Source organism: Anguilla anguilla, chromosome 1 (genome assembly GCF_013347855.1).
Source record: "Anguilla anguilla isolate fAngAng1 chromosome 1, fAngAng1.pri, whole genome shotgun sequence".
NCBI classification, from domain to species: Eukaryota; Metazoa; Chordata; class Actinopteri; order Anguilliformes; family Anguillidae; genus Anguilla; species Anguilla anguilla.
This window is the reverse complement of record NC_049201.1, coordinates 16,954,197-16,981,437: the sequence shown is the minus strand read 5'-3', so window position 1 is coordinate 16,981,437 and position 27,241 is coordinate 16,954,197. Positions and strand designations below refer to the sequence as shown.

Sequence of the window (27,241 nt, the reverse complement as noted above, 5' to 3'; positions counted from 1 at the left end):
TGCATTTTTGATTAAAAAAAGCAGAAATGAAAAGCAGATTTGCTATTTAAACAAAACAAAGCTGCACCCTCTGCCATAGAAAAGGGGCATCTGCTTGACCTACCCTAGTCTTAACTCGGACTGTTCTAATCCAAGCTCAGGTGATGGATGGAGTGGATCCATAGGAATGGGGGCATGCTCTCGGCGAGAGGGAAGAGGATACTGAGCACGACTCGCCCAGCCCTCCCGCACTCTCTCCACATCTGCAGCCCAGACCACTGGGGCAGAGTGGCTCTGATACACATCTCCATTTAGCGCTAACCGCCCAGCGGAGAGTACTACCCTGGATACCTCTTTAAAGAAACTCTGTCATGCCCTATTTTTTCCTGCCCGGTCTCGCTGCTTTGATTTAATATGCTACTAATCCCAGATGGCACATGGTGATTTAGAGCAGATTGTGGTCAGTGCCACTTTGCTCTTGCGGTGGCTGGGGGCGAACGGAGTGCAGCTTTGTGACTCTGATTGTCCCTCTCATTTTGCTCCTCCTTTAGGTATGAGGCTCAAACTGAATCCACATGTCGTCTGGTGGCAGTCTCTGCAATTCGCCCATCAGTGCTCATGCACATGAACTTTATTGATATGTACAATAACAAAGGGGAAAGCGCAGATAAACAGCTCTGATCTGTGGGAATTTTCCAAGTCTGCGTATTTCCTTCCCGCTGATTGGCAGCTGCAGACGCGGACGCAGTCTAAACTCTGGGTGACCCGGCGCGTGCATGTCATTCCTCAAAAGCAGGCTTCCGTGGGACGTTTTTCCCCGTGACCAGGCAGCGAGGTCACACACGCTGTCAGGCCAGCGGGGATGAGAGAATGCATCAGCAGGCATTCCCTGCCTCGCCTGGCCCTGTGTCCCCTCTCCCGGTGAAGTCAGCCATGAAGGGAACGCCACCGTGCCCCGTGCCCGCCCCCTACGCCACACTGCGCAGCCTGGTCAGGAGGTGCCTTTCACATGGGCAGCCCGCCAAAGCAAATAAACCAGCAGCGCGCCGGCTAACGAGGGCGCGAAGGGGGTCAGGGGGGGTCAGCCAGCAGCGACAAGAGGGAGGGACATGGTCACGCAAAGAGAGCGAGTCCAGTCGGAGCAGGGCAGGCTTCTCACGCAGGGCTCCAGACATGTGTCTTGTCATGCAACAGCCGCCCCAGTCAGTCCATATTACTGCTGACGGAGGTAATAAAGTGATAGACAAGGAGGGGGCAGTTAGGGGGGAGGCTAAGATTGCCACACTGATCAACTCTGCTCACTCACAGGCCACTAACAGATAGTCAATTCACTTCGCTCTTGAAATTGAGCCAATCAATTGACGCTGACTTTATCCACCAGCTCCTCTTCCCTACAGAAAAGTGGAACTGAACCTCAGTATAGTGAGCCTATAGTAATGAGCCTGAATCTCACCCTCTTTTGCTCAACATGCAGTGAGCTCAGGTCAAGCTTATGTTTCATTGCATGGAGCGAGGTTACACTCGAAAAAAATAAAGCACAAGCAATGTCATATAGCACAATCCTCAGAAGCTGGCTTCTGTCATGATCTCCTCATCATCACTATTTTGGGTCACACTCGGTCAAAATCTGACAAATAAAAGTCCTCAAGATCCTATTTAATGGATCCAGTTAGCTAAACTCTCTGCCAGAAATCTGATGAATTGTCTTATTACCCTTAAAGTAAGCACCATGAACTTTCCCCAAGGAAGAATGCAGCATTGAAACCAGACTGTTACTGACTGTTCTTCTTGAGTAATGGAGGGCAGTTCAGTCAAAGTCCTCAGTAACCTGCACATATACAACAATGCTTGGACGGATTGCTGTAAATTTGTATTACAAGGAAAAGAACACGGGCAGATGTGTCTGAACAATGTATTACTCCTTATTCCATTGTTCTCTGTCATATCCTTATATGAAAAAGAAATTTACGCAGAGATTCAGGAAGAGGTGAACGTGCATTGGAAATACAGAGAGAGCTACAATCCTCAGAAAAGGTCCCATCAGAGGCTGTAGGAAGGCTTGTCTGAGGGGCCGTAGTATAGGTGGTCTGCACCAGATGTGAGAAGCACAATGCCTGCTGGCCTCCAGAGGAGCATATGGAACACATTGTGAGAGTGGGTCCCCTGTGGGACCACAGGGTGAGAAACTATGTGCCTGGTGAGGTGGCCCCTTCTCTTTCAATAGGAGAATTGGGAAACGTATCACCTCCAGAGTTTTTTTTTTTTTTTTTTTTTGAGGGGGGTGGGGTGTGGTGGTACTGAGGCCAGTAAGCCCGGAGGCCATGAGTTCCTGTCTGGTTCTGCCTCCACAGGGTGGCTGGGTAGGGGGGTGGGTAGGGGGGGGTTGAAATGTCAATGGGTGACCTCCAGTTTAAGGTCTTCCTTTAGAAGAAATTCTTCTCACACTGTAGCCCAGTGCAGACAGGAGTAAGGGCACAATCCTCTTTGATTGTCTTGGAGGTCCGCTCTTAGAAGCTCCTCTGTGGACCAGACTTTGGCTTTATTCACACTCACTTCCCCATGAGAGCTCTATCATTGTTTCTCTGGAAACTTTCACTTCTTCCTTCTTCCAGGGTATAGTATGCCATCATTGGCTCTCTGCTCTCCTTTACATGCTACAGTAAAAGTAAACAAAATTAGGAAAAGCTGGCACATCGTTCTCAATCAAGTCAATGTCCAACACCTGAATGTCCAAACCTAAAAAAATAATGTAATATTTCACTGCACATGCCTATGAAATTGTTTCCAAACATTAAAAGCATGGGTAACTCCACTGAGGGCCACAATTTCTCTCCAATCTGTTGGAACAAACAGGGCCCATTGTTCCCAACTTTAAAAAAAAAGTTTTCTTTGGTTTTGTTCTGTCCAATCACCTCTGACCTCAGTGGGTGTAAGTGATAGAATTCCTCTATCCTGAATACTTACACAAAGTATCTTCAAAATACCATAGAAAATACATGGACCAGCATTGGCTTAAGTGTCCACACATAAATGTGAGAAAGCCAATGAGGCTGGATGTACAGTATGTGCTGTTGCATGTGGCTTTAATGAGTACCTCATATGCTTATATCCTTAAATAGGATGAGAGAGAGAATTGACAAGAATGAACTGGGGCAAGATTGTATAGAAGCAGATCTCTGAAAAAAATTGTCTTTGGTTACACTGAAAAAGGAACATTAATTTGGATGGTGCCTTTCACGAATATTTCAGAAAAATGAGAAGAGAAAGGGCTTCAGTCATGTAAAAGGGACAGAGGCGTGATATGTCCATGGACTAGTAGCACTTATTGATTAATTCCATCAATAAACCCAGTGAGAAAAGCTTCCTTCCCTGATAACCTCTGGCCCAGCCTTCAGTTCTCAGCTTCTGCTTTCCCACCCTTTTGTACTGGTTCTATTGGCTGGACTGACTGAGCAGAATAAGCCAAAAGACTTCCCTATTCTCTCTAGCACATGCTTCATATTACATGAGAATATCTGTTTTCTTTGCAGCCACTCCAGGGGGTATTCAAGGAGACACACAGAGCTTAGATTGTAAAATTCTCATTTAGACAGCCGGTACCATGCTCAAAAGGACAACACCACCAGGGAATCAAAGTTAAAATCCTCTGGTTGCATATTGTGTACGTGCACAATCCTACATTTCTGTTGAGGATGATTAAAGACAGAGCTGTAACTAGCTACTGCATGTGCTAAAGGAGCAGCACCACAGACCAAAAACTTGGGAGGAGTACCAACTTGTTGAGCACTCAGTTCTCTATGTCCCAGATCAGCTTGTCGGTTATTATAAATCGGGTGCCCCCTGATGTTAGCATATTACTGTAATTTGGGCAGGGATGCAGTATGTTACTGTCACTATCATATTGTTTCTCATTTATGTGGGGAAGAAGGTGCTGCTTTTATTTATGTACAAGATTCCACATGGACCCAAAAGGACAGTCACAGCTCAGATGGTCAAGAGAGGTAGGGGTGAAGTCACAATCACCTCCGAATTCTGGGATACTCCCTCTCCTTAAAGGCTCTGTCCTTCCTAATATTTCTGTCCTTCTCACCTGCCAATGCACCATGCGCATGGCGCTGGCGAGGATTGTCCCTTACGAACTGCGGCCAGTCCGCCCCTCGCAATACCTCCCCGTCAGACAGGCTCGCGCAAGGTGCCAGGAGCCGAGTCAAAGAGAAAAACAGCCCGGCGTCCAAACAAAAGAGAGCAGTGTGCAAACAGCTGTGGGGCTGCGTGCGAGCGGAGGGAGGAGGAGAGACATGCTTCACAATGTCCAGAGTAAATCCTTCAGCGAACCTGACCTCTGACCCAAATTAGGGGTGAGAGAAAACACTCGCAATAAGTCACGGCACCCAAAGGACTGGCGTTGGCTCGAGGCCAGTGACGTCAGCCGCGCGGAAATCTGCTCCGCTCTTCATTCCATAGGCGCCATGTTCAGCAATGGAAAGCATCGTCCAATAAGAGTGCGAGAGATGAGTAGACAGTGGCTCCTGATTTTGGTTGTTATTGATTCTAATACATATGACATCAAAGGAAATATTAGGTGCACCTGCCAACGGGAATTTTTTTTTTTGTAGATGCCGTACTTTACACTGAATATAATGGCTACAGAATTTTGCAAATGGAAGAAAAAGTGACACTAATTTTACATTTGCATAGTCTCATCTTGGTGTAATCAATTGTCATCCAGTTAGCAAAGACAAACAGGTTTGTCATTACGGGTCTCTGCTGCTCATTTCATGGTCACTGAGCCATCACCCTTCTGACTCCTCCCCCTCTCGCATCTACAGGGCCACTCAGAAGCAGAATGTCTGCATGCACATTAGTGAAGGTGGATTTAAATTCATTTTATTGCTCATGCCTGGCAAAGGCTAAATCCCTTTGTTCTAATTCTTTTCAGACAGTTATTTCCAGGAAAATATGGGACCTGACCAAGAAACCAAGTGATTTCTAATGTAGGCACCGTTTGCTTTTCCTCAGTAGTCAGGAGAATAACTGCTATTGACCTCCCTCTTTTTGGTATCTGGTTCTGTTTAATGTTGGCCACTCAAATACAGAAATAGGCAGGGGGGGAAATTTCATTGTTTGTCAAATGCCGACAATGGGTTTTAGATCATTTGGGGTTCAGGCGCCACCATAGCAGTTTTGTTGTTCATTCCTAGAGTACACTCATGTATATGACACTGCATCACGATAAATCCTGCATTCAAGTCCCAAATGATTTTTGTATGCATGCACGCATCCACCTGATGCCTTCCAAACAGACAAATACAGAGGAGCCTTATAAAACAGACATGTTCTGTGATGTAACTTCAGAGTGGGCATATAGGTGATTTCCAGATGTGACCAGGGATGTTGACTGCTGTTTCTATAGCACATTATTTGTACTTTTAAAGGCCCCTAATATTATTCATTTCCCAAACAGTTTCCACATTAACCTCAGCCATAATGCAACCTGCAGAGCTGTAACGAATTGGAGTGGGGAAGAAGCAGACCCCGTTGCTGGCAGGACACTCACAGCTGCCAGAGTGAAATATGGCCAGGACAGGGAATCATTTGTAGCTAGTGACTTATGCGAAATTATGCTGTGGGATTCACACTTAACAAATATCGCCTGAGGCAGCAGACAGGATTCCTCGTCCTTGTTTCATCCCACGGGGTAATCCCAGTCCACTGTCCTTGCCTGGGGTGCACACCCTTTCTCACATCAGCAATCCTTGTCTCGCACTCTTCCTTCCCTGCTTTCAAGGCAGTCAAAAGGAGCGAGCATTGGTGTGAATAAATCTACAACCCATTCCCTGTTTTACAATGAAGGAGAACAATAATTTGATGTTTCCTTTGGAAGTAGCATCTCTGTTGCATTTATCACTTAAGAGAGCAGAGTGTTGGCAATGAAAGGTCTCAAATTGAGACATCCGGCACAAACCAAGCCCCCAAAAACTGCAGGCGTCTTTACCCACTGTCTGTTGGATAAATACGTCTGATATTTTCCACCCTGCGTTTTCCAGGCTGTAAATATCATCCGCAGCTCTTTGTGGTGTTGTGTTCAGTGACGTGGAGTAACCAGGACATGAATCTGCTGGTTCTGAGACTTCCCAGCCCATGAGGCCCAGCTTGGCTCCATCTGGTGGAGGCCCACTCCAGGCTCTTCGCTGTTCTGCTCCCTGGACTTATCCCTCCCTTATCCAGCCAAAGCCCAAAACCAATACTCGAGAGGTTAGAAACACCATCACTTCCTGAACACAGAAACTTCTATCCTGCCCTGAAGCCTTGCGGCCCAGGCCACTGTTTGCTTTTCCGAATTGCATTAGAGTCATTGTATTTCGGATTTTTGCCATCCACGTCTCAGACAGACCCTTTTGAAGATCAGATGGCTACATCTAATCGCATCAAAATGCCAATTTTGTGCTTCAACATGCAGTCACCTTTTGGTGCGCTTGAAGGACTAGATTTGAACAGGTCTTGTGTCACAGCCTGTTGGTGCTTTAGGGAAGCCAACAATGTCTACCCCCTAATGTCATATTATGCTCAGTCTATATTCAGCTTCATGAGCAATATTCACGTTTTGGCATTTTAAAGTGTGATTTTTAAGTGATGGTGATACTTCAAGGCACTTCGTCATTCCAGTCTGCACAATCAACATATTGTTTTGAGTCTGTTTCCAAATAATCTGTTTTCATTTACAATGCAATGTTCATGTGTGATTTCTCAGACAGGCAGGAAGGAGGGGGAAGGGTTTCAAAATAGAAACCATGAAGGACAGCATATATACTTTCATAATTTATAATCTATGTCTCTCATAAGAATGAGAAGAACTGGTTCAGATCAAGGTTAAAAAATCAGGGGAGAAAAAGATGAAAGAACCAATCACAGTGGCAATGTCTGGACTAGACTTTTATTACATGCTAGGCGGTGATACAGGCCAGTTCACAGAGGCTGTTCATTAAAATGCATTACTTAGAGGAACCTGATTATAAAATAATGGAGACTGACTTTACAAATGGTTTGTTAGATTCTTCCTCGACTTCTGCATGAATGTCAGCACCAGATAAAATATGTTCACAGTGAGGCAGTCCAACTGCAAACAGTCCAATGTCACTGCTGGAGATTGGAGTAAATACAATTATGAAACACATTTGTCACGCAATATAAATATCCTATTAGATAATCATAACTAACAATGAACATTCCAACACACAAATTACACAAATGAAGCTCAAGACATAAAATGAATCCAGAGAAAAAGATATTATGTTACAGTTTGAGGAGACAATCCACCATTACAGCAGTACAGAGGAACATGGACTTACATGAGGGGGATACAGTAGCCTGTAGAACCTACAAAGAGAACAGACTATGTATTAAATGTGCTTCCACTCTGATAATTTCTGTAAGATTGGGAGGAAAAACACCTTTAACCATTTCTTTCCCACTGTATATGTCTCCAATTCACTAAATACTCAAATTTCATGTCCAGATGGCATGTGCATGATGAAAAAAAAAAAGACAAATGGATTAAAGTCTCCCACTGAAGTTCAGGATGTTTTCTGAGCTGCCTTTTGATGTTTGATTCAATCAGTCGAAAACACAGCCTAGTGGGGGCCGTCATGCGAAAAGCTCTTGCATTCATCATCTCTGTGAAGGAAGAGGCTCTCACTGCTATGTGTCATCCTACTCCCATCACGCGTGCGGACAAGCTCTCAGTTCAACAGATTGTAAACAGGTTTGAAACAGAAGGCAAGGTGTAACATGAAACGACGGTTCCCGAACAGTTCTTCCGACTCAGTGGGACAAAAAATACAAGGCAAAACAAAGCCTTTAAAGAGCGGACCACAGGCCAGTGGAGCCTTGACCTTTCCAACTAAAAAGGAGACAGAAAAAACTTTTCAAAGATCCCAGAGGAGATTCAGGTATTCCAGTCTGAATACAAATGTCTGCTCTTGGTCAAGATTTCTCTTGACTTCTAGACAGGGTCTTTCAATCTCCCTATGAGAATGATTGTGCTATTCAAAAGTGTCAAATTGAAGGGAACCATGATCGTACACCATAACCTGGCCACACCTCCCTTAGTCTACAAGTGAAATGTTAAGTGCCCCCATAAAACCTTAAACCACTGCTAAACCCACCTAATGTATTCAGTTTGCGTCAAAAACATATATTCTAAAAAACATTTAACATTCTAAAAAATATTCCTTCTGTAAAACTCTCTGAACCTGGAAGTCCAAACCACAAGACCCAACTGCCATCAAATGGAGCACAAAGTATGAGACTTTCAGGGAAAAACAAAAACATGCAAAACATTCTGTCCCCTGCAACGAGAGCGACCCCTATTCTCGGCTCAGCAAAGCAAACAAGTGCGCCTGATGAATTAGAGCACCAAATGGGGGGGGTAACCCGACCGTTCGCTGACCCGGCTTCATTTTCAGGATACAAAAAGGCACCGAGCTGCTCAGGCGGAACATATGGAGGTGCAAAAGAGAGGGAATCACGGAACATTATCCGCCCAATTACACAATTCGAAGAGGGACCCGCTGGCACAGCACGTAATGTTCGCTGTTTCTGTTTGGTAGAGGCACTGCTCTTCTTCTGCCTGCCACCTGTGGGGAGAGGGGAGCAGGGATCCAAAAGGGGGAGCCACTGCAAAAAGAAGGAGCTAAAGAAGATATTATCGCTCATTAATTTGTAAGCCCTTCACTTAAAAAAAAATACAGGTACAACATGTTCCGTTTTGTTGCCTCATGCAAGTGCTTTGCAGATCTGGTTTTGGGTGCTGTAAAACCGGGGAATAGTTTTGGGTGTGACGGAATGCACAGGTAGAGCTCCTGGCAGATGCATGGGCTCAGTCTTCAAAGATGATAAAAGTAAGAAATAATCATGACATGCAACTGGCAGATAATAAAACAGCACATTATGCCCCGAGTGACTCAGTGAGAACATGAGCATATTTATGTATGATAAACATTATGTTTATGTGTGTTTGTTTGATGATATTGGGCACATTGAATACAATCTTAACAGTGTGCCTTAATACAGGAATGAGACTTGAGGCCAGTCATTCATTCAGAAATCACCCAGTGTTCTAAACAGTATTGGTTCCTGAATTGTTTCTTAATGTTAAATCAGCTATTATGGATACTTGGTAATACAACTGAGAAAAGTGCAAAGAAACACAATCAACACACAACAGCTATAAACTCAAAGGTATCTGCAACTTCTGTACAGGATCAGTCACAGTGGCATGAGCATTATAAGTGTTCAGTCTCTTGGGTCTATTTTCGGAACAAGCAAATAGGTGCATATGCTGCCAGAAAATCCCTATAAGGAAATCTGCTTCATTAGATATCTCAAGGCTGCTGGGGAAAAGACCGCAGCCAAATTTGGAGATTCACTAATTAAGAGGCCCACCCATATTTGGATCATTGTTGTGTCTACTACAATTAAAAAGTGGATATTTAACTTGCTTGTCATTTCTGCTGCAAATCACATGCACAAAATTGCAACAATAGTATAAACAACACCAGTACAGTATTACCTCTTCAGTGAAGCTTGGTCCAAAATTAGTAATCACTGTATAATAATCTGAGAATACTGGAAAATAAATAAAACATTGCTGTAGCTGGCTCCAGTATTATGAAACACACAGAACAAAACTTGGCGATAGCCCTTAAATTTCTTGTAATTCATGCCTTCCTAATTGCTGCACAGAGTACAGATTGAACAAAACAGAGCTCAGCCAACCTTACATCTCTTGGCAACTATGTATGGCAATTAGAAAAGTATTACATAAATGTTTATAACCTATTTTACTCATTCTTTAGAGAACAGATAATGTTCCATCACAAAAAAACATAGTATTTGGAGAAAAAGAATTGCACTAGCAGTCAATACACTCGTCTGAAAGTGCAATTCCAGGATGGAAATTTGTCAATTGATTTTTGTTTGACTACAGGAATGGCCAAAGAGTTATTGTATGCTGTAACTGCCAAAGATAACGAATCTGCACATTTTAAATCTGCTTTTATGTGAGCGATAACCCTACACTTCAATTATTTTTTGCATAGGATAGAAGTCATAACACAGAGACCTATAAATGATTAACACTGAGCACAGGGGCATGTGGGAGCTGCATCAACACGGGTCGTTAATTGTATATTAATTACTCGACTATGTAAAATGAAAAGAAATGAGATCATACATGGTGTTCCCTTTGCGCAAAGTCTCATAAAAGCAGCACATACAACTTTTGCTTTACACTTCACAGACTCTAAGAAGTGTTTTGAGAGACATAACGATTCCTGAGCGCTACATGGGACACCGTTACTCGAGTGAGGCAGTCAGGGCGAAGACTGCGTAATTAAGTATGCCCTGGCTGGTCCGTCAGTCAGCAACGGATGAGCTAACTAAAATGAAACTGGGGTCATCTGGAAGCCATTTCTGGGCATTTTTTTTCCTTTTCTCATTTTAATCTCTTAGCAGAATCTCCACCCCCTACTCCCTGGGGAGGCCGGGGTTCAGTGACCAAGATCTGCACACGCTAGGCTACCATGGCACGCAAGCTCATCCTTGCCCCCACTCCCTAGCACGCAAAAATCTAACTGAAAAGAAACAAATAACTGTACATAATACATGGCTTGGGGTCCAAAGCACCCAACGTGAGATTGTGTCACGCAGAGTTTCCGATGAATTAGAAGAAGGTGCCTTTGAACTGGAAATTAAATTAAGTCTGAAAAGGGACATTTTAATTACATCAGCAAAATTGAAACCATTGTTCTATGAAATTGATTATAATGAGATGATAATTTCAACAGAAAGCTATTCTTAAACTATTCTCATGTCATTTTTATGAAACATTTGATTTTGCTGTTTTATATATGGTAGCTATTGAATTATAGATTTTTTATTTTTTTAAATGTTATTCCCATAATCAGAACATCATTCCAATAGAGAGACTTTTTCTAATTATAATGTGTAATGTTTATTAATTCTCACATTCAAATGTTACTAGTTTACTAAGCATGTGCAATAAATGTTTGAACAAGTCTTGGACAAGTGTAAATCAAGATAATTTTCTAATTTCTTGCGAATTTCTCTGTTCTTCTCAATTCTCAATTCATTTTTTATATTTAGGTGAATACTGTAATGACAGGACATATTACAGTGAGTGATAATTTTATTTCACAGACGAAAAGATGTATTAGAAAGTAAAAGCAATTTGGTGAGTGTCACTGGGTTAATCATCAAAGCATCAAAGAACACTGAACATTTTCTTTCTTATAATTATACTACAATGCATGCTCATTAATAAGTAAAGTTGTGTTTCCATGATAATTTACAATAAAGCAGTATCATAAATATAACAATAGCACATGAAACTGAGTATATGATTTAAGAAAAAGAGTTTAATAGTTTCTCAGATAATACGTTTAAACAATAACTTGCGTAAAATAGTAAGGTAATAAATGAATATTTCGTGGATTTTATTCAAATATATTTCACTAATAATTAAGACTTTCCTCTATTTTGTAATAATAATAAATAATAATCAATAATCTTCTGAACACAATCCATATCTATTCAGCCAATTCAAATTCAAATATAATTTTTCTATTAGGAGGAACCTATTTATTTAATAACCTTTTCAACATAAAAAACTGCATGAAATGATCACTTCTGATGCGCAGAACATCAATCAAACAAAATACATTTCTTGAAATGTGAAATTGAGATAGAATGTGTATGCTCATCTGCTTCTGTACATGCAAACAAAGATAGACAGATAGGAATGCAAAACATTTTCTTCAAGTAGTAGTAGTAGTATGGGAATAGTGGCTGTGCACACACAGGAATGTATTTTTTCAGCTATTATTTCAATAACAGTGGTTATGGAGTCATAACAAATCTAGCCATGAAATATCTGGAAGCCATGAACAACCTTCTGGATAGCATTATTTGTTTAGATATACAATAAAAGAGTGTTGCCTGGCAGTATATGTTGTGCCAAGCACAGGAAGGGATGGCTGTCAATTCCCTTTATCAAGGAAAAGGCATTTCATGATATGGACTGAGGAACATTTCAAACAAGATGAGTAAATGCCATAATTTCCTCAGGAAGACTGGGTTTATTTTATTTAATTACTTTTGGTCCCAGCTTTGATTTGCACTTCTGCGAACTTGTCGTCAGTTCAGCAGGTTACACAAACAGGCCCAGAGTGGCACGAAGAGAGGCACTTTAACTTTAGATGAGCTGGAATAAGTCTGTGGTGAAGTATCCAATTTAACCTCCTCCAGTAACAACCGCACTCACAAGTTGGTGATGTTAATCAAAGCATAGACAAAACAAGCCTTACAAAACATAAACAATGGTCAGTCTCAAGAACTGTGATGAAGAAAAATAAACTTTTTAGACCAATGTACCATAACATTGAACATTTGAGAATTTATGGGAAGCATGAAAATGTACAGCTGTGAGGTATGATTTTATAAATACGAATTTATACAGATACAGCATAAAAACAACAATATTATTATTATTATTATTATTATTATATATTTATTCATGTTTGTACCCATATACCTATGTACAAATTGTTGCAAATACTGTATAAACATGATCATTTACTAAAATATATTAAAAAAACATCAGGTGATTTAAACATTTCCTGTTTGATTTACAAGTGACTCTCATAATAATCTGAACTCCAATAAATTTCCTCGCTTATGACAGCTGGGGACCTTTCAAAGTCTTTCCCAAGCCAAAACCAGGCTCTATAGTACAGCATGTACTTGGCTCTCAGTAAGTCAAGAGGTCAACAGCAGACACTTGAGTGCTTATCATGTTGTCCCGGAGGCTTGACCCAGCTTAAATGTCAGGTTGTTTCAGGTCATGAGTTGTGTGTAGTGGGGGGAAAGGTGGCGTGTAGGAGTCACTGGCTCTGCCGTTCTTCTTGTCGATCATGGTGGATTACGTTTGCAATACAGCACATGAAAATTCGGAGTCAAGCAGAGTTCACCATGAACAAGCTCAAGGAGACCGGTTTGAAGGTGTATGGTGAATACTCAAAATAAAAAATTCCAAGTGCTGAATAATTAATGTGTCTACTGCCAGTAGGCCTCCAGAGGACCACAGCTTGGTTTTGCATAGGTCCTCCAAGAGCGTGTAGCACAATATGGCTGTTGGTGGATAGTTCACCTTGGTCTGCTTCCCCAGGATGAATCGAGCAGGTTCATTGAAAGGGGGAAGGTTGAGTCGCATGAAACGAGAGCAGGGTGGCGTGGTCGATCGCATGCACGTTGTGCAGAGTTGAGCGAGGGTCACGGGGCGAACATTCTGCATGACGAGCAGTTTGATGGTGACCGCATCATAAATTCATGGACACACGCAATTCTATGTACAGTGTATAAGTCTTCATGTCACCTATCATTTATTTATTTCACTCTTGTCTTGAATTATGAATCCATTGCCATGCTCCATTATAGGATGCATGCGATAAGGCCCAGTGGCACGATTGCACTGAAAGACAACTTAAACTTCTCTTCGTAATGCTCTCAAATATCCTAAAAGAATTTAAAATTGGGAGAATGATGAACAATTTTGTATTGTGAGGCGAAATCAGTGGAGACCCTAAAATCAATCATAATTAATCTTTTTCTGTTAGTAATGAAAAAGAGGGATACATATTGATAGAAATTTTTTTTGTTCAATATGTCAGTGGTTTTAATGTAATAAGACTTCCGTAATAAGAATAGACACCCAAAAATATAGTGACATACCAGGAGTTACACATAGCTGAGATTCTGTCATTTTTGAGGTGGGTGCCAAGGAGCTTTATCTTCCTTGTTTATGTTTATTTTTGCAGGACCAATGTTTCAATATGATTTATGGCAACACATCGGCTGGAAGTTTGAGTAAAAAGAAAATCATAGACAGAGATCTAAATGTTCTTCAACTGAGCGGTATAGCACTCGACAGTACATCTGTCTCTTCAAACCAGGATGAAACCAGGATGTTATCATTCCACTGCAATGAAGAAAGAACCCCTAGTGGTGGGTTGTCCCTTTTGAACTTGTCATTACATATGCAGGATTCTAGATCCACACCATTAGAGGGCCTCTAGACTACTGCTGCCAACCCCCAGAAACTGCTGCCAATCCCCAAACAGACTTTTCATGTTAGTATTCACATCTCCAGACCAACAGTGTCCGGTGGTTAAATCTGTGCTCAGATGACAAAGGCCCCACGGATGTTTTTGTTTATCTGCATTTTTTTTCGTTTCCCTCTTTTTTTGGGGGAGGGGGATGGGGGGCACAAATGTTAATCAGCTTTACAGTTCTGGCCCTGAGCGTTATTCCAAATGTGTGATGCAGTCAAAAATTCCTTCCTCCCCCCCCCGCCCCCCCCCCAACCACTTCTCGCTCTACCCATTCCCCAATCGCCCCCCCAGCGCCCCAGCTACCTTTTGGACCCCTTGTGCCTCCGTTCTCCCCCCTCCCCTTCCTCCTTCCTTCCTCCATCTCTGGGCCGTGCGTGACAGTAGCTCCCTGAGAGGTGGAAATGAGACTAGTAAACAGTGATTAGCTCCAGAGCCAGGGCAGCCTCGTCCACCGTGGGTCCCATCTCCCTAAGCCTGCCCCCCCGAGCCCCAAGCCTTTTTACGTGCAATGTGAACCTCCCCTCCCCCAATACCCAACCCCCCGCCAGAGTCAGCCTGGGGTCAGGGCCAGCCTTTCACAGCCAGGTTACAGGAGATAATCACAGGCAAACACGGCAGCCACACGCAGAAAACACACACATGCGACCCCGCCACAAACCTGGCTCTAATTAGACATGATGGCAGTGTGAGTGGCTGTGTGTACAGAGAGATGGGGGAGTCTGAGGTGTCAGATTACAGACTGGGAGGGATTCCCCACCAGGCAGGGAGCAAAACGACTTTCCTCTCGCTTCTTTTCTTTTCTTGGTACTCAAGTAATCGCTAGCCTTTGTTTTCTGTGAAGAAAATGCATTTCGTTTAAAAAACAGATAGAGGATACAGAGCGTTTGTGACGAGAGAGTATTGTAAAAAATTCAACAGAGACAATGAGGAAATCTGTTTCAGATTATTCCATTTAAATTAAATGCACTGTCTGTATAGGACAGAAATAAAAGCTCAGGACTTTCATTCAACTTTTTCTAGCCAGGTGACAAATTATGTCTTCCACAAAACATACCATTTCAGGGTGTGGGATTCCTGTGGCCAAGTAAATGTTTTGTTGCGTGGTTAATCTTTAATGCCTTTCATTCTGTTTTATTTTCAGATGTTCAAATAGACTTACCTCAGTGCTTCATAAGCTGTCTGAAATTTAGAAGGAAACTGTCAGTCCTCAAATGTTCTGGTCAGCATACCCAAACAGCCAAACAACTTGTAACTTACATAGCAAAGCTGTCTCATGATTTCTGAACTGCCCTGTGAGACCTACAGCTTAACATTTGGGGCACGTTGGAGTGTGTGTGGATGGGGGGGGGGGGGGATCGGGGTAATTATGTGCATTACATTTGCCTTCTAGGGTTTTTCCCCATGGGAGGCTTACGAAATCAACAAATTTGCTAAATGAACTAAAAAAAAAACATTTTTTTACGGCTACATGTAATATGTTTGGAGCAATATGCCTGGGAAAGCAGGGGCAGCAGAAGGAGAAGGGTTCAACCAGGCTTTGAGCACGACAGGCCAGGATAAAATGCAGGGGCAGGCACCAAGCTGAGGCCACAATTCTGCAGAGGGGAAATGCTGCGTGTTAACTATAAGTTATATGCATCCTCGGATGCCATATGAAAAACTATTTTCTAATCCTTTTTTGCCAAAAAACGAAACCCTCCCACCCTCCCAGCAGCCCAAATACCTTTTTCTTTTCTTTTTCTGCAACTTGTCCACAATTGATTTTTCTGATTACTTGCTGTTGGGCAATTCAGTCAGTTCACTGGCTCTTGTCATTCTCTTGAAGCCCAGAGTAAATGTGATCATATGGTAATCTGATAAGTTTGAAGTGCCTTGAAGTGGCTCACACAGATTCAGAAATCACTTCAGGACAAACAAAACATCAAAAAGTAAGTGAACATAACTGAACCAAAATAAAAGGCCTGTTTCTTCCCAGTCGGAAGGTTTGGTTTGATTACACCAGGTGAGGTGCCCCCTGCCCCCCCCCCCCCCCCCCCATCCCCTCCTTAAAAGAGAACAGACCCTGTACAATGTTCTACCATGAAAAGGGGTCAACTACATGACCTGATGTGTCTACCCTGTGAGTGTGGGGCACTCATTTGGAGGTTAATTTTGGTTTTCAGACAAATACTTTACAACTGTAAAAGGTTGCAGTGTCACGCACAACCTATTTGGCAGCATGAGGGCTTTGAGAAATTGTACTCCCAGGGGAGCTCCCTACTGTTTGACTGAACAAATAAGCACGGGGCACACCCCACTACAAAAATCAGCACCCCTCGCGTTCACCCATTAAACCCACAAATGTCAACTCTGCACGGCATCACATCATTTCAAATCCTTGTGCATAAGTTTGAGGAACTAAAAACTTGTTAAATAAACACCAATGCTCCATATTTCTTCTCACAAATGCTTTCTCCTTGATTTTTCAGAACCCTGCATACCATTAGAACCCCCTCTTGTGTTTTATTTTGCCTTTTTTTTACTTCTTTACTTATTTTCTTTGCTGAAATTCTATTCTTCCTTTTTGAGATGATAAATAGACATGTCTAACTTTATTACAGAAACCACAATGTGCTCCAATTCACAGGCAATATTTCTGTCCTGGATTTACACCCTGAATGCTGTGGCATTTTACTGGCTCCAGATATTTTATTCAACAGATATGAGATATTGGCACAGCATGGAAGTAAACTGCTCTGTGTCAATGCTGTGCAATCAGATCATATCGATAGCCTGCAATTGTCGAAGACATTACACGTACAAACATATTTCACAAGTGAAAATATTGGCAGTATAGTGATGTAGAGGCATGTCTTTGAGAGTAATCTTTCCTGGACAGCCTTTGGCAGCATTATTTCATTCAGTGGCCAGCGTGGGATGACGTTACTATGGAACTTCATGATTTTTTTTTTTTTTTTTTTTTTAAACAAACAGGCACAGAAGAACCTCACTGTCAGTTCAACAGTCCGCCAATTAGGCAGTCTCTGTTGCTCTCGTTCTGTCTGTGGCTGTCTGAGGCCTGTTGTTCACGCTAAGATGGTGGCACTACAATGTACCTCTTGAAGCAGCACTGTTTACTGCCAGCGTCTCCTGCCTGACACGCTTGTTTTCACTGATTCCTTCAGCACTTACTACTTCCTCACTGCTTCTTACTCAGCAAGACACTAACTAGTAAGCACAAACCGCTCACCCACACAATGGAAATGTGCCGCAACAGCCCTGTAAACAGAATTGTTGTTGTTATTGTTGTTTCAATTCTAGATTTCATCACACCCTTGGAATTCATGAAGACAGCTTTTGCAAGAGCAGTGACACGAAAGTAAACAATTCAGTAAATGACTTGTCGTTTTTGTACACCTGCTCGCAGCTACGATCATGCAGTATCACTAGAAGATTAACAGGAAATGTGGCATGACGATGTAGGAGCAGGTTCCAGAAAGGAGCTGATAAAAACACAGTCAGGCATTATCTCCACAGGAATTTCCCTTTCAAAAACGTTTTTGATGGAAAAAAGTTTTTGAATAAACTGGTCTTGGAAGAAAGGGAAATTGAATTGAGGAAGAGGTGGGCAAGAAAAATACAGAAATTACCCACAGTATTCAATATCTTCTATCATAGCTTTTCCTTACCATTATGATGCAGATGAATGTCTGTAGGTCAGTTGGTTATCAGTCTTCTTGGACCACCTGACAGCCTGTAACTGAAGATTCAGAAGCGCTGTATGCAGTGTATTCATACTTACTGCGGTAATTCCAAAGCACATCAGAAAACAATATGGACAGTTCATTTTATTTTAGTGCATTTCAGTCAATATGGCTCTGGAATCCATTACTTATATAAAATTCAATACATTTTGCCTTATGACATAATTGAAATCCTATAGAAATACGAGCCATATTTTTTGTTACTTTTTTTGAGAAACAATACTAATTATCTCTGAAACAGCCATGCTAAAAGATGTATATGCATAAATATGTACATAAGTATACGCGTATATACATTTGCCAGCTTTAACAGCAAATAAAGAAACAGTCACCGCTCTAGTAGGTCACGCTGTTTTTTAAGATATATCAGAATGTTTTTTAGCATTGGCATAGACTGGTACACATTTCTCAACACTGAGAAAACATTCATTCAGAACTTGCCTGCTGTTGAAGTTATTTTTATTAGATTAAAAAAAATTCATTTGAAGCAACAATTTTTCATAATCACCATAAACAAGAGAACCCTGTCCTTAATTCCACACGTACCAGCAATGTGCGACTATACAGTGAAGACTACTGAAGTCTCTGTCCCTCAACTTGCTCCAAGACTTCAGAAATGTGTTAATGTCTTCAATTAGGGTCATTACCTCCTAGTGAAAATAAACTTCAGTGTTGGTAGAGCAACAAGAAACATGAATTCCTTCTTTGGCACCTAGATGGAAAGTCCTACCATAGCAACTAAAATACCTTTTCAACTGAAAGGCTAATGGAATCAATCAAACAAGACTTTTCCATAAGGCATAAACCTTACTTTGTCATAGGCCTATGTGCATGGTATCGGCATAGCACCATAGTATTACAGACCACATGATGTGTGGTCAGGGAAATAGAGGGCCGCACGCATTGACATTTTAATAAGAAATTTTATTTTCTTTAAAAGCTTACTTGTTGTCATCTCTTACCGTAGCAGCATGTCTCTGTCCTGAATTTACAGAAAAGAAAAACTTTGAAGTTTAGAGGGCACCTGAGGTGTTCTGTAACATTATGTAAAGAAGTACTGAGAAGAATGTCACATAACCACAGTTTACTGTTCATGCAATGTTGTATTCACTCATGCTTTACAAAAGTTGGAAAAACCAAGTGGCATGAAATTCCCTGAATATGCTTATATAGATTAAAAATAGGATTTATAAGCTGAGGTATTTAATTTTGTGGGACAAAGACCTTAAAAGGAAGGGGGGAAACCATGTTGTTGAAGTGCATTTATAATTGTCTAGCACAATCTACTTCCAACTGGGAAACAGAAGCTGCTTTTTCAAACAGGAAGCTGAAAGGATTGCAAATGAAATATTTGGCTTTTGTCTGAAACTTTTTTCAATTCGCAGATTCATGCACTTCCTTCCACCTGTTTCTCCTCATCTTGACCAAAAATAGATCTCTCCTTGCCTTACTGTTTTAAAGATTATTTGCATTGAATCCACAGGACTTTACCCATTTACACCAATGGATGTTTTCAAAAGCACTATACCTTGTTCATAGGTACACATGGTTCAGTCCTTCAGTATTTTATTTATTTATTTATTTATTTATTTATTTATTTATTTATTTATTTATTTATTTATTTATTTATTTTTCAGAAGTCTTTCAAAAGAACTGGTTTGTGCACAAACCTTGTAGGCTCCACATTTCTTTTGTAATTTATCTTAAGTGTGTTTAACCCATACTCTGAATGGCTAATGTAAGTAGAATAGATACACGTGCCATGCCATACCATGCATAATATTCAACTATTTGTACGCCTACATTTAATTTCAAATTTGTTCGTTCAGATGTCTTAATTCATCTACGATTTGTTCAAATGCAAAACCGATCATTTCTAAATAACGAGGTTAACTCACGTAAATGGTAGTCTGCCCTTTAATATCCAACTTAATTTACCAGGAGTCCCATCTCCGGCATGTATTCGCTTCTGTAAACTTCACTGAAAAGTTACCTGAGCTGCAAGCAGTGGATGCTGTCGGTTACCAGTCCGTCAGAACGGATTCAAAATCATCTATGTTCTCTGTATTTTGACATTAGCCAGCTCTATAAAATTTTGCGACACACAACGCCAGATCTCGTTTACATGAATGCAAATAAACCGAATAACACGTCCTGTGGCTTACATGCAGCGTTTTGGTGTTGACGCTACGACGGTTAAACGTTCTCAAATGTTAAGCTAACAGTTGTGACGTCCCCGAGGGACTTAGACGAAAAGTTTTACAAAAGTGTTAGTATATGCTGCTTCATGGTTTTGGACACGCGGTATACAAAAAACGGTTAATTACGCGTGTTTATATCAACGGATGTTAATAGTATATGGATAGTATGTCTATCGTTTTAATAAAATATACTGTATTCCCATACCATATTATTGATGAGTATGTTCAAAGGTAGCCAAAACCATTACGGACCCAGAAGGAACGTAAAAAACACGTTAGGTAAATATTCTTATTATCAGCAGAGTCCGCCAGCCCCTTTGTTTTTTGAACAAATTTTATGTGAGAATCGGCCGTTTGGGTATTGTAATTGTGATCATAGAATGCCAATGCTTTTACTGTTGGTAATAAAGCCCACGCACGTGTATCCTATTTAAACAAAAGATCGGGCAGTAGAAGTGCTTTTGACAATTTGATTGATGTATTACAAATGAATTCGGAGTAGGCTATAAGGTGGTGTAACTTTTGTTGTAATAACAGTTTTAAATGTAATTGTATCGATGATTACCAAAACAAAACAAACTTTTCATGCAAGTAGTCTACTTATTTTCAGTTCCATTCCGGTTATCAATATACCAATGCCATATCCTTTTTAAAATTCCCAGATTTTAAAAAAATGATAAAGTACAATATATCCTCAATTAAAGGATGTATCAGTCATCATTCTATCTTGTAAAAGCACACATGCGGTGTAACACTTCTATTGGCATTATAGGCTATTGGAGTTTTATTCACATATCGATTTCAGTGGTATAAAACAAAACGTTTCAAATGTTGTTTAGGTATGTATTTATAAAGTACACACAACGTAAATCCACAGAAACGAGCTGTAATTGACTTGTGAAGCAATATTTTACAACTTCACAATAAAATAGGAATTTGTAGAAAGCACCCATGCAAAATGTACCTATACAAATGATAATGTTTCAGTTGAAAACACAGGCTAAGCACAATTCGTATACAAAATGCCAAGGAAAACAAACCGTATGCGCTTAGCATTCCGAAAAAACCCAAAAAGTCTTCAAAGTTTACAATTCAACTTTACGGAGAGTGAGCTTTACAGCTTCATCCTGAAACCTGCGCAACCACTGTCTCCCAACTCGTGTCGTATAAAACTACTGCCTCTTCAGTCACCATTCGCTTGACTTGTCACCAGTTGCTTGATCTTACCTCAGCTGCCGCTGTCGCGCTTTGTCTCACAGCGCACTCTGAAGCCCACCAGGAAAGAGATAATGTAATGGGGTCTCCTGAGCTACCACAATGGGAGGAGTATGATAATAATGCTGAGCCCGGCCCCCCAGTCTGCTAACATATATAAGAGACAGAGGTATACCCAAACCGACCATTGCGAAGTCTGAACTTACAGAGAAAGAAAGCAGAACTCGGAAAAATACCTATTTAATTCAGTCTGAAGTTTGCAATGCTGTTGGTCAGTTTAGCGTTTGAAATGGACTCAGAACTTGTCTGAGGAATACAAAACAAATTGTATGCTGTCTGCATAAGAGTCTCAATTTTGATTGCAGATAGAAAACTCAAGACATTTTTCTTGAAGCATTTGCACATTTAAATGTTTGCAAAAAAATAACTTGGAACTTTAAACTTTAAAACCTTTCATTCGCCACTTCAACTTACATGATCACTTTTTTTTCCCTTCAAAATCAACATACATTTCTGAAGAAAGCAGAGGTGATCCAGTAACATGGCACTGTGGGACTCAGAGTTTGGAGTAAAGGGCAGCAGCATCATCAGAGAGTGGAGCGGCCAGGTCCAGCCGGCTCTTGTCGCCTCCTTCATCTTTCTCTTCTGCCTGGAAGCCTGCCTGTGGGTCAGGAACCTCAGGCAAAAGAGAAGGCTGCCTGGACCCTTCCCCTGGCCTGTGGTGGGTAATGCAATGCAGCTGGGGCAAATGCCCCACATCACTTTCTCTAAACTGTCTAAGAAGTATGGAAACGTGTACCAGATTCGACTAGGCTGTAACGACATTGTGGTACTGAATGGAGATACTGCAATCCGCCAAGCTCTGATCCAGCACAGCACTGCGTTTGCAGGAAGACCAAATTTTCTCTCTTTTCAGATGATTTCCGGTGGCAAGAGCATGACATTCAGCAACTATAGCACACAGTGGAAGATGCATCGTAGAATTGCTCAATCAACCATCAGAGCATTCTCTTCAGCAAACAGCCAGACCAAGAAAGCTTTTGAGCAACATATTGTGGGAGAAGCTCTGGATCTTGTTCAGGTGTTCCTGAGACACAGTGCAGATGGCCGGTATTTCAACCCTTCTCATGAACTGACAGTTGCTGCAGCTAATGTTATCTGCGCTCTCTGCTTTGGAAAACGCTATGGACATGACGACTTAGAGTTCAAAACACTTCTGAGCAGAGTGGATAAATTTGGAGAGACGGTAGGTGCTGGCAGCTTGGTGGATGTCATGCCATGGCTTCAGTCTTTCCCTAACCCAGTGCGAAGCATCTACCAGAACTTCAAGGAACTGAATGAGGAGTTTTTTGCTTTTGTGAAAGACAAGGTGATCCAGCACAGGGAAACATACAACCCTGAGGTAACACGAGACATGAGCGATGCCATCATTAGTGTAATTGAGCATGGAAAAGACAATGGACTGACAAAAGATTTTGTTGAAGGAACTGTCACAGACCTTATTGGTGCTGGACAAGACACAGTGTCAACACTTTTGCAGTGGATCCTGTTACTCTTAGTAAAATACCCGCACATACAAGCCAAGCTCCAAGAGCAGATTGACAAGGTTGTGGGACGTGACAGGCTTCCCTGCATGGAGGACAAAAGCAGCCTGGCCTACCTGGATGCCTTTGTCTATGAGACCATGCGATTCACAAGCTTTGTGCCTGTTACCATTCCCCACTCCACCACCTCAGATGTGACCATCGAAGGCGTCCACATCCCCAGGGACACTGTGGTTTTCATCAACCAGTGGTCTGTCAATCACGACCCACAGAAGTGGAAGGACCCCCATGTCTTCAACCCTTCCCGGTTCCTGGATGAAAATGGTGTCCTTGACAAGGACCTGACCAGCAGCGTCATGATATTCTCCATAGGGAAGAGAAGATGTATTGGTGACCAGATTGCCAAGGTTGAAGTCTTTCTGTTTTTTGCCATCTTGATTCACCAGTGTAGCTTTGAGAGCAACCCTTCCCAGGAAATAAGCTTGGACTGCTCCTATGGCTTGACATTGAAGCCACTAAACCACTCTATCTCTGCCAAGCTCAGGGGGAAGTTTCTAGGCTTGGTTTCACCAGCATGAAAAGCTATGAATTGTCTCACACTTATCTTGTCATTCAAGGCAAGCAAAGACTTCATGTTTGCCAGAGACAAACTGATGATATTTAACCGTGAGTATTAGCAAATTGGTTAACCCTTTTTCAAGATTAACCAGCACTGAATGCCATTGCCAAGAGATTTCATATTTAATATTTAATTATTATTCAGACACATTTTATGGAGTTTGTATTTTTGTAAAAAAAAGGTAGTCAAAAGTTGCTTCACAACAAAACTTCAGTTTAAAAAGGGGGTAAGTGTTCCTTGTCGGGTGGTGAGATCCAGTGTGTGAAGGAGGGCATTATCCATGAAGTATGCTACTGTAAAATTAATCAACAAAGTTTCAGGGCTCTCACATGGTTTCATTAAAAATGTTCACCGTTCTGCTATGAATAATAGTTTTTCATTAATATCAAGTCTTGAGTGTACTTTATATTCACTATCCTGCATGTTAAAGTGATTAAATAAGTGCAGGAACTATATATGAAAGTTATGCCAAGTAATAAAATAACTTTTTAAATATTCAGCAAATTGTCAGTATAAACATATATCACAGTATTTATCGTGCCAGTGAACATGCGTGTATTAGTGTTTTAAAGCAACATCGGTAGGCAAATTTTGTTTAAGAATTGATTGGACAAACAATTTAGTAACACACTGTTTATGTATTTTTATTGCCTTGAAGACTTGTTGATTTGCCCTCATAATGATGCACATATATTGATGTATTTACCTAATTCACATGAAACAGTCACTAAAGAATTTTTATGTATATAGATATATATTTTGTATAAGTATGAAAAGTCTATTAAGCAACTCAAAGTATTACATAAAATGAACTGAGGTTCACTTTCTACTGTAAATAAAAGCAAACAACACGTGGTGTTCTGGATGACGATGAAAGGAAATATTGATGATGGGAAAGAATCATAAGTTCAACCTCAAGTTGTTTATTCACAACATTTGTGAGGTCTATCTAAAATTAAGAACACTCCTGCTGTCCTTATGTAATTGTAAGTATCACATAGTGTCCTTTGGAAAATCAAATGTTTATATGAAATAGTTGAGTCCTTAAGCAAGTGTTTTTGTTTTTTCTAAAGGAGTTGGTGGTTGCTGGGATTTCAGTAAAATGTGCAGAACAGAAGAAAAGTATGTAATAGGACATGTTTTCTTAGGGTCTGGGAATATTTGTATGCCAGACATCTCTCCTCCCTATTTCATACAAGTGCTATTGCTCCATATTACTGCCTCAAAACAAATAATTCCCAATAAATGCTTCCACGTGTGATGTCTTGTTAAATGCACCTCTGTTTACACTGCCTTGGTGGGCTATCTGAAGAAGACTTTTCCTTCAGAACTTTGTTTTCAGGTGAAGTACACTAGCATACTTAGAAATTATTCGTGTTGTTCACTTAATCTTTTTCTAATTTTCAGGCAAATAAAGGCCAACTACTTGTTGAATGTCCCTGCATAACATTTATCACTCTGCAAAATTATATGTTTTTACTATATGGAAATAAGCTGCATCGGATGTGAATAAAGTAATGTTATCATAACTGTCATAGAGCCCAGTGTTTAATTGATTCTTTATAATTCAGAGTGACGTTTGATGGCTCAAAATGTTCTAGCTGACTGCAGTGTGGCATGCCATGCCATCATTCCCAAGAAAAACGCAAACCTGACACATGCCATATTTCATAACCTGCTTTGAGAAAATTCATAAAAAAGACTGACTGAGAAACCTTCATGCCTGTACCAAGAGCAAAACATTATGCTAATATACTATTCTTAAGTACACTGTATAGGACAATACTGGACATGTACAAGGACATGATAAAATCGCCTTAATTACACATCTGATGACACTGTTTCTGAAGACAGTAATCAGGTAATGATTTTCTACTATGCACATTTCAAATGCTTGTCTTTTCAAATTCATAATCAGTGCGTTTTTCTTACTTATACCTCCTGAGAACATTTTGTCATTTTACAATTACAAAAAAATAAATAAATAAATAAATTCCTTTAGCATGCGCTCCTCAAAATTCCCAAAGAAAACTTTAAACCATTGTGACATTTTCTTCCCATAAGTTATCAATGTTCACCAGTTATGTCATTCCAATATCCAATACTGTTTCTGGGTGGTCTTCATCTGCTATGATCATTTAAGGTCCCATGGCATTTATGACATGTACAGCAAGAGAATGGCTCTTCCTCAGGGTTCTTGCCAAATTGACAGCTTCATTATATCACATTGACCATCTAATCAACTCCAAGCATAATTTGCTAAACAACCTATTACTTTTTCTCAGTTTATTGTATTAAATGAGTGTTTCCGCACAAAATGGCTGCTGTTCATGAAGCAGGTAAGTGGTGCACACTGGTGGTTGATGTAGTTTGTGACCTCCTACCCCTATTTGTAAAACTCTTTCAGCAGATGCTGTATAAACGAAATACATTATGTGATAAAATTCTATTTACTAAACCACAAAAAACATAAATACTGTTCAGCTAAACCAAAAAATTATTTCCACCTGAATGCTTCAGGTACAGTAAAGGTTAATTATCTATTTTGAAGAACATATTAATTACATTTCAGTTATATTGCTAAACAGCACAATTTTTAATGGCTGTGCTCACGGGTCTGTATTTCATATTTAGTTCAATTATTTGCCCAGGCCACAACTGACATTGTAAGTTCTTTGTCAACTGAACAACACTGAAAAACCTTTTCGACAATGAGTAAGGATATTCTATGTGTTTACTGCAATTTGTTCTTTGGTTCTCATTTCATGCTCATGTCAAAGCATAAAAGCTAAATTCTTTTTAAAATTTATATTGTAGGAGAAAGCTGAAAGGCGAATCAGGTATGTATGATAACATACAAACCACTTGTTTGACTCATCATAGAAACATATGCTTCTTGCAAAGGGGTTTCATCACATCTAATGTCCTTGGAATCTGTACAGAGTGTTCTAAGAGCAGGAGAAAAGGAACAGAGACCATTTTTAAGCATGACTGAAATTACATGTCTCTTGCCTTTATTAGACTATTTGACTATATGGCCAAAAACAGAGCACATGGGTTATTTTTAGAAAAAATCCTAATTTTTGATGCGGGTAGCAGTTTACTGTGGATTGAATTTAGTATTGAACTGAGATCCCTCAATGCACACCACCACCACTACCCCACAGTAATCAGATTTAAGTGGTCTCAACTGAGCCAATTTTAAAGTACTTTCAAATTCATTATGCCATTTCTTTGTTTCTTTACGATGTCCTGTTATTAATTCTATGAGTGTAAATCTAGTTTCATACCACTGTTAAGATGTCTGACCAAAGCTACAATTCAGTGTTGAATTACCTAATTTATTAAATATGTATATACATATGGGGATATATTTGAAGCTGAAGTAAATGTAACACTACCTTTTACTGTAATGAAAGTTTTACACATAGCTTTATTTATCAACCCTAATCACGTGCGGCCATAAAGCAAAGGCTTTCCAAAAAAGAGTAATGGACTTGTTTTGTTCAAATAAGGTATTTCTAAGTCTTGGCATCTTTCCCAATATAATTTCGAAATCTAATTTCAAAAACAAATAATCATCTTATACTGATTCTTTCACTGGAAAAAAACATACGCTATGATGTTTTATGGCAGAGCTGAAGAAACCAAAGTAAGTACAAAAAACAGTCTGTTACGCATGGAATGAACAAGACTGTTTCCAGCCTTAAAACCACACTACTCCACTTTTACAAATCATGTAATTCCATAT

At 40.5% G+C, this 27,241-nt stretch overlaps 1 protein-coding gene and 1 long non-coding RNA gene across 2 annotated transcripts; one reads left to right on the top strand and one right to left on the bottom strand.

Moving 5' to 3' along the window:
* Positions 1–12,590: 12,590 nt before the first annotated feature.
* LOC118209837 lies at positions 12,591–15,828 on the bottom strand. The gene is made up of 3 exons (XR_004761776.1): positions 14,827–15,828; positions 14,472–14,556; positions 12,591–13,345 (listed from the first exon to the last, which is right to left on the bottom strand). It is a non-coding gene; the product is annotated as an uncharacterized LOC118209837 (long non-coding RNA).
* Positions 15,829–21,507: 5,679 nt separating this feature from the next.
* On the top strand, positions 21,508–25,025 carry LOC118209829 (cytochrome P450 1B1-like). The gene has a single exon (XM_035385518.1). The coding sequence runs from the start codon at positions 21,869–21,871 to the stop codon at positions 23,447–23,449; it is 1,581 nt and encodes a 526-aa protein (XP_035241409.1). The 5' UTR covers positions 21,508–21,868; the 3' UTR covers positions 23,450–25,025.
* The last annotated feature ends 2,216 nt before the right edge of the window (positions 25,026–27,241 follow it).